The sequence below is a fragment of the Astatotilapia calliptera genome, chromosome 20 (assembly GCF_964374335.1).
Source record: "Astatotilapia calliptera chromosome 20, fAstCal68.1, whole genome shotgun sequence".
Classification (NCBI taxonomy): domain Eukaryota; kingdom Metazoa; phylum Chordata; class Actinopteri; order Cichliformes; family Cichlidae; genus Astatotilapia; species Astatotilapia calliptera.
The window spans coordinates 23,027,104-23,041,201 of NC_137441.1; the positions used below are offsets into that span (position 1 = coordinate 23,027,104).

The 14,098-nt window shown below is 40.9% G+C and overlaps 1 protein-coding gene across 2 annotated transcripts in view; it reads left to right on the forward strand.

Moving 5' to 3' along the window:
* The window catches only part of plxnb1a (plexin b1a), an 86,971-nt gene that overhangs the window by 39,846 nt on the left and 33,027 nt on the right, over window positions 1-14,098 (forward strand). Inside the window, exons 3-16 of one of the 2 annotated variants that reach the window (XM_080294907.1) lie at window positions 88-952; window positions 1,270-1,509; window positions 2,754-2,936; window positions 6,502-6,630; window positions 8,510-8,610; window positions 8,743-8,875; window positions 9,048-9,204; window positions 9,545-9,653; window positions 10,181-10,289; window positions 10,655-11,350; window positions 12,406-12,504; window positions 12,683-12,805; window positions 13,162-13,255; window positions 13,392-13,561. In XM_080294907.1, coding sequence (XP_080151033.1) covers window positions 98-952; window positions 1,270-1,509; window positions 2,754-2,936; window positions 6,502-6,630; window positions 8,510-8,610; window positions 8,743-8,875; window positions 9,048-9,204; window positions 9,545-9,653; window positions 10,181-10,289; window positions 10,655-11,350; window positions 12,406-12,504; window positions 12,683-12,805; window positions 13,162-13,255; window positions 13,392-13,561 — 3,198 coding nt within the window. In that variant the 5' untranslated portion in view covers window positions 88-97. The remainder of the gene's footprint in view (window positions 1-87; window positions 953-1,269; window positions 1,510-2,753; window positions 2,937-6,501; window positions 6,631-8,509; window positions 8,611-8,742; window positions 8,876-9,047; window positions 9,205-9,544; window positions 9,654-10,180; window positions 10,290-10,654; window positions 11,351-12,405; window positions 12,505-12,682; window positions 12,806-13,161; window positions 13,256-13,391; window positions 13,562-14,098) is intronic. The other variant, XM_080294909.1, reaches the window with a different exon arrangement.

Below are 14,098 nucleotides of genomic sequence, written 5' to 3' on the forward strand. Positions count from 1 at the left end.
GAAGCAGCTTTTAGCCTTATTAAATGCTGATGTTCAATCTTAAATATACGCTAGTGCAAGCCTTTAACCCTTTTTTCCCATCCTCAGAGTGTTTGCCATGCTACATGGGAACTCCACCCTGGTCTTACTGTTCATCCTCACCATTTTTGCCACTGTCTATGGTCATTCCTACCCCCGTTTTTCCCGTAATGACACTGAGTTCCAGCACCTGGTGCTCCACCCCGACCCCTCTGCGGGGACTGTGTACGTGGGGGCCAGGGACCACCTTTTCCAACTGGATGGCTTAGATGGACTGCGGTTGGAGCAAGAGGAGAGCACTGGACCTGTAATCGACAGCAAAGAATGCCTGCCCCCAGTCACTGACACAAATTGTCCCCAAGCCAGAAGAACCAGTAATCACAACAAATTACTGCTGGTGGATCCTAAAGCATTGGAGTTGATCACATGTGGCAGTGTGCACCAGGGCACCTGCCAGAAACGTAGCCTGAGGTCAGTCAGAGAGGTTTTGTTCTCTACCGAGAGGCCTGTGGATACCCAGTATGTTGCAGCCAATGATCCATCAGTGTCAACAGTTGGTTTGGTAGTGCGGCCAAGTGGCGGAGATAGAACTGTGATGTATGTTGGTCGGGGCTATACCGCCAGCCACCCACCCATCTCCACACGCCACCTTTCATTAAAACCCATCTTTTCCTATGAAGAGACAGCTAAACTAGCTGTGGCTGGGCGTCTTTCGGAGTATGATCATCATTTTGTGACAGCGTTCACACGGGGCACGTACGTGTACTTCTTATTTTACCGCCGTGACATCAAGTCACCATCAAGGGACTACCGGACATATGTCGCCAGAGTGTGCATGGAAGACACTTCCTACTATTCGTATGTGGAAATTCCTCTTGTCTGCCTATCACAGTCCCATTCACCTAGGAGTTACAATCTGCTCCAGGCAGCCCAGGTATTGAGTCAAAACATTATGAACACTTGTGCCTGATATCTTGTTGGTTCTTCACATTGCATCACAACCATTTTATTTTAACCATTTTATTTATTAGTGATAGAATTGCCACCCCAATATTTTTGGTGGCCCCCATTTATTTCCCTTAAATAACTAGAATCAACATTTAAAATTGTGCTTTGTATTTCCTTCAGTTAACTTTGTCTAATATTACAATTATTTTGATGATCTGAAACATGTAAGTGTGACAAGTATGCTGAAGAATAAGTGTTCATCAGGGTTACGCTGACCCTTTTTCTGTGCCTTTGTTGGAACAGGTGGGACACGGGCCGGGTCTGCAGGGTGAGGATCTGCTAGGAGTCTTTTCCACCAGCACCAGCCCCACAAACGACAATCCCTCACATGAGTCAGCTCTGTGCATTTTCTCTCTACACGAGCTGGACAGATACATCAACTCAACCCGTGACCTCTGCTACACCAAAGATGGGCGGGGGGAGGGAACAGGAGAGGCCTACATAGAATATGAGGTCAAGTCCAGCTGTGCCAACCTGCCCGTGGTAAGAATACAGGAGTAAATGTTTTGGGGATTAAGCGCTGACCTGCTTTTGATGTCGATCTTTCCCGTGAAAACAAATATTTTTTTTGAGCCTTTGCATGCTCATGTGAACCTTTCAGATTGCTGAGAGAGAACATCCTTAATGCTTTGTGCTAGTTATAGCAGGAAAGCCTCACAGTAGATACATTAAAACTCTCTATCATAAGGACTTATTCCCTGATGTCGACCCATACCTCAGCTATATCGACTAATTTGATGTAAGTGTTCAGCGGAAGCCAAAACAGATACAACCATGTAACGAAGAATGACAGGACTGGTAAGATTAAGTGTAGTAACAAGAAGAAGTAGTGACTACATATAATGGATGGATGAAAGTGAAGTAATGAGGTCCTTGTTAAAAAAAACCCTAAGGTCTCTAAAGCCCCAGGAGTAGCTCTGCCCAGCTGCAGCCATTCAGAGACCCTCTCCACTGCCCTGCAAACTGCTCAGGTCCTGCCAGCCCACAGAAGCATTTAATGGGATCGTTAGGGATCAATAAACCAAACTACCCCTGAATCATATGTGAAACTGCTTAATGAGCTCTGACAAGGAAGGACGAGTCTTCTTTTGAAAGCCACGGGCAGAAGAAAATAGAAAGGGAGAGAGGGGAAGAAACAGAGACGTGAAGAGAAAGCCTGTGGAATATAGTGCAAAAGAGGAGGAAATGAAAGTAAGGAAATAGATGAATGGGGAAGATAAAGTTGTATTAAATCATGAAGTTCCCCTCCTAGCAATGATGAAACGTTATCATTATTTTCTTAATAAACAAACTGAGCAAACTAAAAAAAGATCTCTCATTCTACCCACTCCTCCTCCTCCTCCTCCTCCTCCTCCAGGGCCAATTATCTAGAAGCAGAGCTTGGAGACTTAGTGGAAAAGCGGAATTTGGAGTGGTTGCTTTGCAAAGCCAAAGGAAAGGAGAGACCATGTCTCTGAATGAGTCTGCTTTAATCTATGGTGCAATCCTCTTACGATGTATTAAGAGGATTCAGAGGCTCTGAGGCAACAGTGGGAATATAAACTTATTTGCTCTAAAGCTTTAGATGTTTGGCATGACTTAAAACAACAAGGGAAAAATAATAGCTGTATTTGAAATGTGATATAAAAATTTAAATGTAGCTTGAAATTGTAGCAATAAAAGTCTCTGTTGTGTTTATTTGAAGATGAACCAGCAAGACAAACTCTCTATCCCGTCACATGTTTTAGAATACCCTGAAGGCATATCCCTGCGGCTCCGACCACACCCCAAGTCCAATGGCAAACAGGGAACCGCTGAAAGCTAAACCTGCATGGCACACCTCATCTGCCCGTCTCACCGCCGTGGCAGTCAGTGTCAGGGATGGACATAGCATCGCATTCCTGGGAGACTCCAAAGGGACCCTTCATAAGGTAGCTCAGACTTTTAGTTTTTGTTTCTGTGTGACCTTGGGAGAGCCTCCCCTGGTGCGCAGAGTGGGAGGCAGGGAGAAACCCCTGACTCATGGAAATATTTCTACCAGTTTCTTATTAACCCGGTGGTCTAATTTTTCATTCATCGCGTTCACATAAGTGTCAGGGATTAACTGGATCTGTGTCCACGCAGGCCTGCCTTTGTGCTCTAACTTGTCTATGATTCACATCTCAGCAAAACACACCTTACACCACATAAAACACCCTGAAACACACAAATCCAATTTCAAAGATATTTAATCCAAGTCCACGCCAGTTCCCATATACTTCTACATCACTGTGTGACTCCGGCCTGGAAGATTCCTATCATTCCAGCATTCACAGTGTTCCAACAAACACAGGCTAGCATACCTTTGTGATCCCACGCTTAACGGGTTTGCTTTTTCTTCTGCACACTGCAACATGTTGGAGACAGGGTCTTATTTTGGGGGGGTTTTTGTTGGAAAGTTTCGTCCAGAGTAGATTTCTAACATCACTTAGACTTTTTATCAAAGTCTAAGTGATGTTTTCAGCTCTTCTGTACAAAACAAAACAAGAAAAGAGAACGCTTCTACCTTCTGAACAACATCTGCATAGATGTGATAGTTACATGAAGGGATCAAGATAAGAGGATTGTAGACACAACCTGTTTTGCTCTGTTTGTGTGTGTGTGTTCTTGTGTCAACTAGAGAGAGTGAGACACAGAGCCAGACTTAGTACTTTTAGGTAGCAGATCAAAGCTGCACTCAACGTAGTCATCTGAAAAAAGCTATTGTAACAGGATTAGCGTATCACAGCAGGACAAATTCCACAGCATCCAGATATGGGACTCCATTTGAGCGCGTGTTTGTGTTTCAGAGGAAAGAGGTTGACAACTGGTGACCCACTTTAAATGTAATACTGCAGTAATATGTTGATGGTCTGTAATTGGTGTAACTGACTTGATTTTTGTGGTTGTAGTCAGCAGGCTTTACCTGCGTTGCTTTGTTGGAATTAAAAGACCATTTCTGCATTTGCCTAACTGCGCATATTTGTTTTCACACCAAGGTTTCAATAAAACAATCGATACTGCTCTTACATTGGTACATTAACTGTGGAGCTAGAGCTGGAGGTTGTTTGGCTTACGCGAGCATTATGGATGGAAGCATAAAATGGAAAACATAACAACGACCATCTTACTGCTTCCTTGTTTAACTGGTACAAAAACCATACTGAACATGTAGGAACTCGAGTGCAGGAAGTACAGTACTTTTCATCCACGCAGGTTGTAATTATATTTATTCTGTTTATAAAATTTGCAACTTTGCAAATCTAATCTACGCCGTGCTATCGTGTTCTTTTTAGAGAGAAGAGGCTTTGTTGCGGCAATTCTTCCAAATAAGCCATATTTGTTCAGTTTTTTAATTATGCTGTTAAGAACTTCAACATTTACCTGTATAGTCTGAGATGAAGCTCTCTGGCTCCTTGCAGTTTGCCTGAGCAATGAACAATCTGACCTTGTCTGTAAAGGACCTTATGACCCTTCCCACATTGATGGGAGCAACAATTGCTTCTCTAAGATCATCGTCAATGTCTTTTCTCCTTAGCAGTGTGTTACCCACACACATAAATTCTTCAGACAGGCAAACTGCTGAAACCTCTGCTTTTATAGAGATGCTCACACTTGCTAATGATTCATTAATGTGCATTTGATTAGGTGCTACTTACCCTCTTATTTCCTACAGAAGGAGTAAAGGTGTGCTTAGGTTGTCAAACAACACTTTTTAAAAATAATAATACGTGTTGTTGTCCAAACAGATTGTCTAAGGAGCGTGTAAAAAAGGTCAATGGACTTGTATCAATTTCTTGAATAGATTTCACCTCTCACCTAAGGCTTCTTTGGGGTTGTTCATTTAATTTTAAGACTAGATTATTTGTTATTAAGTTATAGGTGTGTGAAGAGTGGGTACATTTTTTTTCATGACTGTAGATTCAGAATTCTTTAAATTCTGCTGACAGTTGGTGCTTAATTTGGCTTATAGTCTCTCCTTTCAGACAATTTATAAGGATTGTGTTGCTGAATGAGTAAATAACAGTCTCAGGGTATGAAAACTTGTCGCAGAATTAGGAAAGGACTCACTGTACAAACTATCTTATGAAGACGATGGGCTAGTGGATGTATAATTCTGAATGAATAATGACATTTTTAAGAAACAGTGTCTGTGATTTCTTTGCTGGCTTGGTTTTTAGAGCCACAAGTGAACATATTTTTGAGGGCTGACTACAGCTGTCTACTGCAATAGACAGACACAGACACCTATTAATTGGTGCTAAAAGACTAGAATTTCACTAAAGTGGAGCCAAAGCATCTTGGAAAGGTTGCATCACACAGAGGGCCGTGATATTTGTCAGATAATTCCATTAATAACGATCCACCACAAACACGGTCAAAAGGTCCAGTTCAGTGAACGAAATAGCTGAGATAAGTGAGTCCCATCAGACAGGTGTTGGCTACACAGCCCTAATTTTAAGTATTAACAAATGGGTGAGTGATTACGAAAAAACATCTCCCTTATTGGTGTCAGAAGGGGGAAAATTAGGTATAGACACTTTAAAGATGGATGTTGGATATTTTGACATGGAGCTCTTTGGAGATTGACTTGCTTTCAGAGACAGCCTTCAGTGCGCATTAGATGCTGCTCTGGGCAATTAAGTATTGGCTTTGTTTTTCAGGCCTGATGATTGCCACTTAATACCTTAAAGAAGCATTAGCGTGGTGGAGATACAAGTCACCTGGACGTCTTGATGGTTAACTTCCTTGTTTTGAATGAGCAAGTGGAAGAGCAGTGGTGTTCCTGAATTGGTTTATGTCAGAAGTTTCAAAATAAAAGTCAAAACGGGATGGTGTTGGTCGCTATCCTGGAAGTGGGTTTTTTTAATCCCAGCAATAGTAAAATGACAAATAATGGAGGAACATTGATTTACTGTTAAGGAGCAGTAGGCTAGAGTCAGGTTGTTGCTCATAGCTAGCTGTTTCCAGGAGATGGCCTGCCATTTTCAGCTTAAAAAAAGTTTCTATGATGGACACATCTCTTTAATGTTCCAAAGTCACAGAGCATTACAAAGCAGCTTCCCATGCCATTATGTGTTGAGTGCATCCTCTTAATGGGATAACTGATTCTCCATTCTGTCCACAGTGATCTCATTAACATGAAGTAACATGAGAGTTTGAATGCCTGGGAATTGCTTAAGCCAGAGGTGTCTTCCTGTACTTCATATTAGATTTGACTGTGTGATAATCACATTCATGCCCACTTCTACTGCGCTCCTTTGCAAGTCTGATTTGATTTGTGTTTGAGTTGTACGCTGAAGAAGGTATTCGTTTGTCTTTTATTTTTTTGCCTGTCTCAGTTTAGTCCTGCAGTCAGGGGAATAGATCACGCTCATCCTTTCTGTCCTGGAAATTCAAATTGAGTTGGACTGATATTTGCTACGTCATGTATACCACGAATTCTATGTCTTGTGCTTTTCTGCTATAAACGTCCAGGTTTATCTTGGCCGAGATGGCACTGTGGAGGTATACGAGAACACAACGATCCACCCCAACTCTCCCATTAACAGTGACCTTTTGTTGGATCAGAATGGAGGACATATCTACATCATGACCAAAACCACGGTAAGTTTACAATGAATTATAAACACTTTAGGATAGTTTTAGGTTTCCCATATTTTAAGTCCAAATATTCAACAGCTGCAGGGTTTGTTTTTTTGGTTTTTTTTTGACTGAGTATCCCCATTCAACCACTCAACCAGATGTCTCCATACACAAGACTGAACATGGATTGTAATCCATCGTCAACACTATTTATTGTTTGTCAGAGTTTTTCAGGCTTTGCGTCTTCCTCAAGCTGTTTCTCTCTCACTAATAAAAGAGGATAACAGAATATAAGCCAAAGAGTAAAAGAAAACACTGAGGCCAGCTGGCTGTTGAGGTCAAAAGTCACTAACCCCACTGTGAGTTGTACAACAGTCTGCAGGAGGTGTAAAGTCGCTTTTAACAATGGTATTGATCAGAGAAAGTGGCCTCCATTGTGTTGGCACACTCCCTACAGAGTGTGTGTGGGTAGCTATAGATGCTGATAAATGGACTTGGGGAAACTGCAAGTCTATACACAAAATTGATTGTGTCAGTCCGACACCACGGAGCACCTGAATGTAGCGCAGCAGAAGTTACATTTAGCATACACATGTGAGGCAGTTCCAGTTTCCTCATATACATTGCATTTGTCAAGAGACTGCTGGTATATTTGCATGCGAAAAGTGAAGTTCAGTTTATGGTAGTTAGAAAAAAAATTATGTGGTTAACCAATGCCAACAATAAAAGGGATAAAAGACAATATGTAAATAGGAGAGCTCCTACTTCCTAAAGTTTCTTTTTCATAGTAATGTGTGACAAAGATAGCATTAGCATTCCTAAATCAAGCTTCTTTTTCTGCATTAAGTTAAAAAAGTACATAAATAAAAACACACAGTACAGCATCAGCCTTGCGTCAATAAATAGTATTACTTTTTGTTACCTATCTTTAGTGCTTGAATTTCTAGTTAGATTAAGTTTAGCTGTATTATTGTAGGGTCATTAACTTACAATATAAAGTGCTTTGAGGCAGCTGTTGTTGTGATTTGTTGCTATATAAATAAAACTGAAAGTGGATTGAACTCAATTAAATGTCCAGTAGATGTTTGTAGGCGAGCAGCCAGTGTAAATATTTGTTAGCTAGTCAGCCGAGCTAGCTACTGACTCATATTGGTCTGGCTTGAAGAAACAGGACACACAAAGGGCCATAACACTGTTATTATAGTTACTGAGACAAACATAGTTAAATGTGAAGCTAAGATTAGAGAGCTAGAGATTAAATATCTCGCTTCGTACGTGTCGGTAAGTATGGCAGATTTATTTTGTAATGAGCAACTTAGCCATCTTTAGTAGTCTGATGTGAATAAAAAGGAAATATAAACACAATAAAACTGTCATTACAAGCTGAAACAAATATTGAGTATAACATTCAAACTAGCTAGCTAAAGATTACATGTATAGCTAACTAAATATTTAAGAATTGTTTTTATGTCATTTTGCCATAATTTGTCTTTATTTCCATTTTCACTAAAGCAAAGCAATTATCACATTAAAAACCAAAGACAACCTCTTCAGTATTTGCCACAGTAATGCAATAAACCAATTATCAAGTCCAAGTTATTACATTGTGGTTGCCAGTTTGATGAGTTCCCAGGGACTCTGATGCAAGTTAAAATCTTTGTAAAGCCATATGCCTATAAAAAGCATTCACATTTTACCACAAGATTATTGACTTACTCATGATTATCCATGTTCACATATGAACAATTTTTGCTTTATTTGAAGCTGAAGATTTTATATATAAAAAAAGATTGGTTCACTTTAAAGACTTCATAGGATTCATAGGACATTAGTGCCATTGTTATCTACTTTAATCACCTCACTAGTTTAGCCTTACTTCTTCTTTCTTTCTTCATTTCAGGTAGAGAAACGTCCAGTGGCAGAATGTGGGGATCACTTAGACTGTCAGTCCTGTCTGTCTGCCAGAGACCCCTATTGTGGCTGGTGTGTCCTGGAGGGACGGTAAGAAATGTATTATTATTATTATCATATTAATTTTCCTTTAAGATATAGGGAGATGTAAATGCATCTTTACTGTGGCCATGATTCCCTTTTCTGATCTTATTCGATTTTCTTACATGTAACATTATTCAGCTGTGGTCAGCGGTGGGAGTGCCAGCGAGGATCTGAGCAGGGTCACTGGTTGTGGAGTTTCAACCAGACACAGCAGTGTCTCAGTATCCAACACCTCAGCCTCTACAATATCAGCCGTGGAGAGGAAACTGATGTAATACAGGGGGAAAGGGGCAGCAGATCGAAGCACAAGATTACGTTGTTGTTTCCAGTTCTTGAATTAAACCCTCAGTGGGTAGAGTTAAAAAGTAACCATTTACTTTAATGAAATGCCCTCTTTGTCTCTTTTCCTCCTTTCTTTCTTCATACTGTCCTTTCCTATGTAGATTACAGTGTCAGTAGAAGGCCTACCCAGTCTAAAACAAGGCGAGGCCTATTCTTGCTTCTTCCAGTATACAGAAACACCGGCTTTGCTCACTACTGCTGGTGTGATATGTTCCACCCCTGATGCCAGCAGTCTGCCCCCCATTAGCCATGGAGATGGTGGGTGTTGCATCCACTCATGTAACTGTTGTAAATAGTGGCTGGAGTGTTTTTGGACTGATTCACAACTTGCATGTATTTGTTTCTAAGTGGCAATGTGAAAGCTACTTCCTTCTAAAGTGCAAACAATAGCTAGTGTCAGATGACAAAGATACATGACATATATTCAGGTTTTACTTACTATTCTCTTTGTAAAAGCAAAGTTGAGGCTGCCCTCAAATAGTGTCCTCCAGTCGCTCACTGAGAATTTCAAAGAATTTGTATGTAGTTACTCCGTGCACATTTTTGATTTATTGATCAGTCAACTTGAAGCTAATGTGTCCTGGCTTACTTGTTGCAGAGTTTGTAATGGTTACCTTATCGCTGCGCTTCATAAATGTCACGGTAGCAGAGACAGAATTCACCTTCTACAACTGCAGCTTGGTGCAGCAGCTGTCTGGACGCAGGCCGTGAGTACCTCTCTAACCAAGACACATGCGTACACACACTCACATTATTAAATCTAATTTGGCGAAATGCATTAGATGCTAGTAAGGTGTTTCCAGCTTGTTACTGCAGTAAGAATGCCTGTTTGCACATTAGGTGTCTGAGTCTCAATTGTTAGCACTTTGGCTTAATTAACCCTGTTGTGGATACGGACATGGACAACTGGACACACTATGGCTAAGTAGCTATTCCTGGTATACTTCTTTGAAGTCCACCACCTGGGCCACTTGTTTAGTTGGTGCATTGTAACAGAAATTTTTCAGTGAAGTCTGCACGGGCACAGAAATAGCCCTAACCCGATATTTCCATAGGAATTGCTTGGAAAAATTCATAATAATTTTTATATGTTTCAGTTACAATGATTATTTTCTTTGTTTGTATAGTAAGTGTAATGTAGCGTTGGGTTGTGTGAAAGAGTCTGATTGTTGTCATAACAGCCCTTTCAGAGATTGCGATCATGTTTTTTTAACATTGCTGTGTTCTCTCCCAGATGCCAAGGGTGTATCAGCAGTCGTTGGGGGTGTAACTGGTGTATCCACCAGCATGTCTGCACACATAAACATGTCTGCACCGAAGGAGTGACTATCTACAACCAAAATGTGAGTCTGCACGACACAGAGAGGGCTTTTAACTGTGCTGTGCATATAGATTCTATAAGGGGAAACGGATAGCCTAAGAGTGTTGTTTGTTTTATGAGCATTTATCATACTGCTTTTCGCACCACACATACCAATTTTTGCATGCATTTTCTGTTGTTTGTTGTAGTTCTGTTTATTTTTTTATTTACTGTCCCTGTTCTATTTTTTGGTTTACCATGAATGTTTTTATGTTACTCATAAGTTACTCCTTAATGTTTTTTTGCTTTCACCTTCTGTTTTATCCTAATTTGTCTTCCCCATGCTTCTTTTCCCTTCCCCTCCCCCTCCCCCCTTTGCTTATTCACTTGTGTTTCCTCATCGTCAAGTTCAAACCTCCAACCCCCACCACACCAACACCCAGCAGAAAACTGACCCCTCCACCTCCTACTGTCCCGACTGCTACAACAACAACTACTGCAACAACACAGCCACCACCCACAAAGACATCTGCTCCCACCACTACAGCTGTCCCCACCACTACAATCAAAGTAATGCCACCAACAACCCCCAATGCTGAATCCATCACACCTATTGGCCTCCCTACAACTTCTCCCTTTGTCAGGACCTCTACGGAGCACACTGAGGTCACCACCATTGGCTTCTTCGATGTGGGAAGAACAACAAAGGGTACTGATGAACCTACCAGAGGTTTTTCAAAGGATCAGCTCACTGATAGCTTAAATATCACACAAAGACACACAGTCACTCCATTACCCAGCAGCACTAGTCACCAAACAGACTCTCATTCTTTTGAACCATCTGGTGGATCTTCCTCTGAAATGAGCATGAGCGCTTCCAGCGAAGTAACCCTTTTATCAGACCCAAGAGATTCCAAAACTCAAGAGAATGACTCACCACTGTGGCTGAACAGGTCGACGAACCCAGAGAGTGAGGTGGTCTCAACAAGTTCATCTGTCATTCCGACATTTGTATTGACACAATCACCTGAAACAGATATTGACCTCAGCTTTGATTCTGGAGAGAACTCCCAATCTGATTCTACAATTGACTCTTATTTTCTGGTGAGTGCCAAAGCCAGAAAAAGAACTACTGTCACAAGTCACCAAGAGGAACCACTTAAATCCCCTAAATATACATTTAGGGGAATAGGCTTATTTGTCTCCTCAAATTGCATCTACAAAAAATACCCTTTAATAAGGCTAGGTAAGCAAATAGTTCTTATATAGTGCTTTTCTACTCTATCTTGAGTACGCAACTTGTGCATTCACCCATTCGCACAAGCACTTTTTTCTAAGTTCTTCCTAACAGACTAGGATCGAACTACCAACCTTCCAGTTAGTAGGTGACCTGCTCTACCGCCTGAGCTACAGCCACCCCAAGTTTAGGTTTAAAGCTTTACTCTAGGTGGTTTGCAAAAGGTGCCAAACCAGCAATGACTGACATTACTGGAATTTTTTTGAGGTTCAGTGGATTGTCTATCATCATATCATAGCTGTTAACTTGTTGAGCACTAGCATGATATTACAGTGCTACAAGCTAAGCGTCCGTCCCTGTGCTTTACTCATACATCTTATGCTACATTGTTGGACATGTCTTTGTGTTGGTTATCGTCTTTTTGTTTCTCTTAGTTTTATATTTTGTTTGCATTTTTTCTAGGACAGCAACGTTTTTTATGGGATTTACTTTTCTTTGACAGCTTGTATTTCAAAGATGAACAGAAGAATTCTTATCCATAATATACATCATTATCTATAGTAAGGGCACCATCTTATTTTTTAAATGGACAGTTTAGTGGGGTTGTTCTTAGTTTGGTGGATGGAAGTAGAATGTGGCTTGTCCCAAACTACCTTTTACCCATTGCCTATATCAAATTTGTCCAAATCAGAGTAAAAATATGAACTTTAAAAAATAAACAAACAAACAAAAATGTCCAGAGCTGGAGAATTAATTAGGATTTTATTAACCCTGAAGATTTTAGTTCTTATAGATGTTCAGTGAAAGAAAAAAGAAATGAGCAGGTGCCTGCGTAACATTAAACGTTGAGGGCAGGATGCATGTGCAGGTCTATAAATGGCTGTATTGTCTGTATGTGTAAATGATTTTGCCATGTCCTCAGGAATGCCCGTGTGTCGAGAAAGTTCAGGATTCTCCTCTTCTCCCTGTCAATGTTGAGCGGAAGATCACTCTGGTGGGACAATACCTAAACCTGTTTCAGGTTTGTCTCATCCTTAAATCTCAACATATATTCTCTGTTACATATTTTAAAATTGAGATTTGTTTCACTTTGTCAGTCAAAAACACTTTTAGAAACTCTTTTGTGTTGATACCAGGACACATAAGTTAATAATGTGTTTATTTTGGAATGTATTTGTGGGTCCACTCTGTACATTCAGGATGAAGATTTAAACTACGAGTGTGTACTGGACATTGAGAATAAGTCAGTGGTAGTGGATGCCTCAGTGCAGCCGGATACTGCAAAGCCATCAGTCTTCTTTATCACCTGCCAACCGCATCAGGTCAGATTACTGCAAGTCTGAAAGACTGATAACTACTCTGATTGTCTGTCTCAGTGTAACTGAGTAAACGTCCTGTGTGTGTTTGTACACCAGTTTCAATAAAAAGCTGCCTTTAAATGATGATTTATAAATACTTATTTATTAATGATAACCTGTTTAGCACAGCCAACATTACAACTAGTCCTATGTTACACCAATAAACGAGGGACATGTGCTGAACGAAGCCTGTTTTTGCATCAGTGAGCTTCATTAGCTCTCAACCAGATAACTGGACGTACGCTGTAACAGCTGTACACATGGTTTGCATCACACGACCTTGTACACATTATTCTTTTTGACTGCTCGTCTTGTTTCAGTATGTGTACTCGGTCTCGCTGGAGGAGTACCCAACCACAATCAATGTGAGGAGAAAAAACAACTTCCTCATTGACAGCGCTGAGGATCTGTATGGTGGGTTTGCATAGCTGTGCATAGTTGCACTATAGACAACTGTTGTTTAGAGTACAATAGTTTTGTGTATAGTGCATTCATTTCATATTTACTACTATAGTGCTCTCTGTTTACTTTATACCCTCTCTTGCTTCAGTGACTCTGTTCAATTGTTCGGTGGGGCGGTCAGACTGCAGCCGGTGTCGCACAGCTGACCCCAAGTATGGCTGCGTTTGGTGTGGTGGGGCCAGCAGTTCTCACTGTGTGTACCAAGACTCCTGCACCGATGAGATCAAGCACACCTGCCCAGCACCAGTCATCCACTTTGTAAGATATTTCTACCTTCTTTCCAATACTTTACTCACTTTCATTAAGTAGGGCTGAAAGGAAAACCAAAAAGTTTTTCGTCACACATGGGGCATTGTTAACTCTCATTTAACATAAAACTAACATAACTGACAATGTAAATTCATTGTTTTCTACTTATCTGAAGCTGGATTGTGATGGCAGCAGGCTAACCAGGCTTCCAGCCACACTTTCCAGTTCTTCCTGGGGGATCTTAGAATGAACTGTTCTATGGACACAGTTCTAGAGTTGGATGTCTCGAGACCACTTTTACGTGGTCTTGGTCTTGTCTTGGTCTCGACGGACTTTGGTCTTGGTCTTGTCTTTGTCTCGCTGTCTTGGTCTTGCTTTCTCAGATCGACATAGTGTTCGGAGATTTGGAGTCAACCATCGGCGGAGCGCGGGGGGGTGGCTTACTGGGCTTAAGCCTGGGTCATTTTTTCAGAAGCCCGGAGTCTTTTGGAGTGTAATTTGTTTCATAGTTAGATGCCTTATTGACAACTGTATAAAACAAAAACT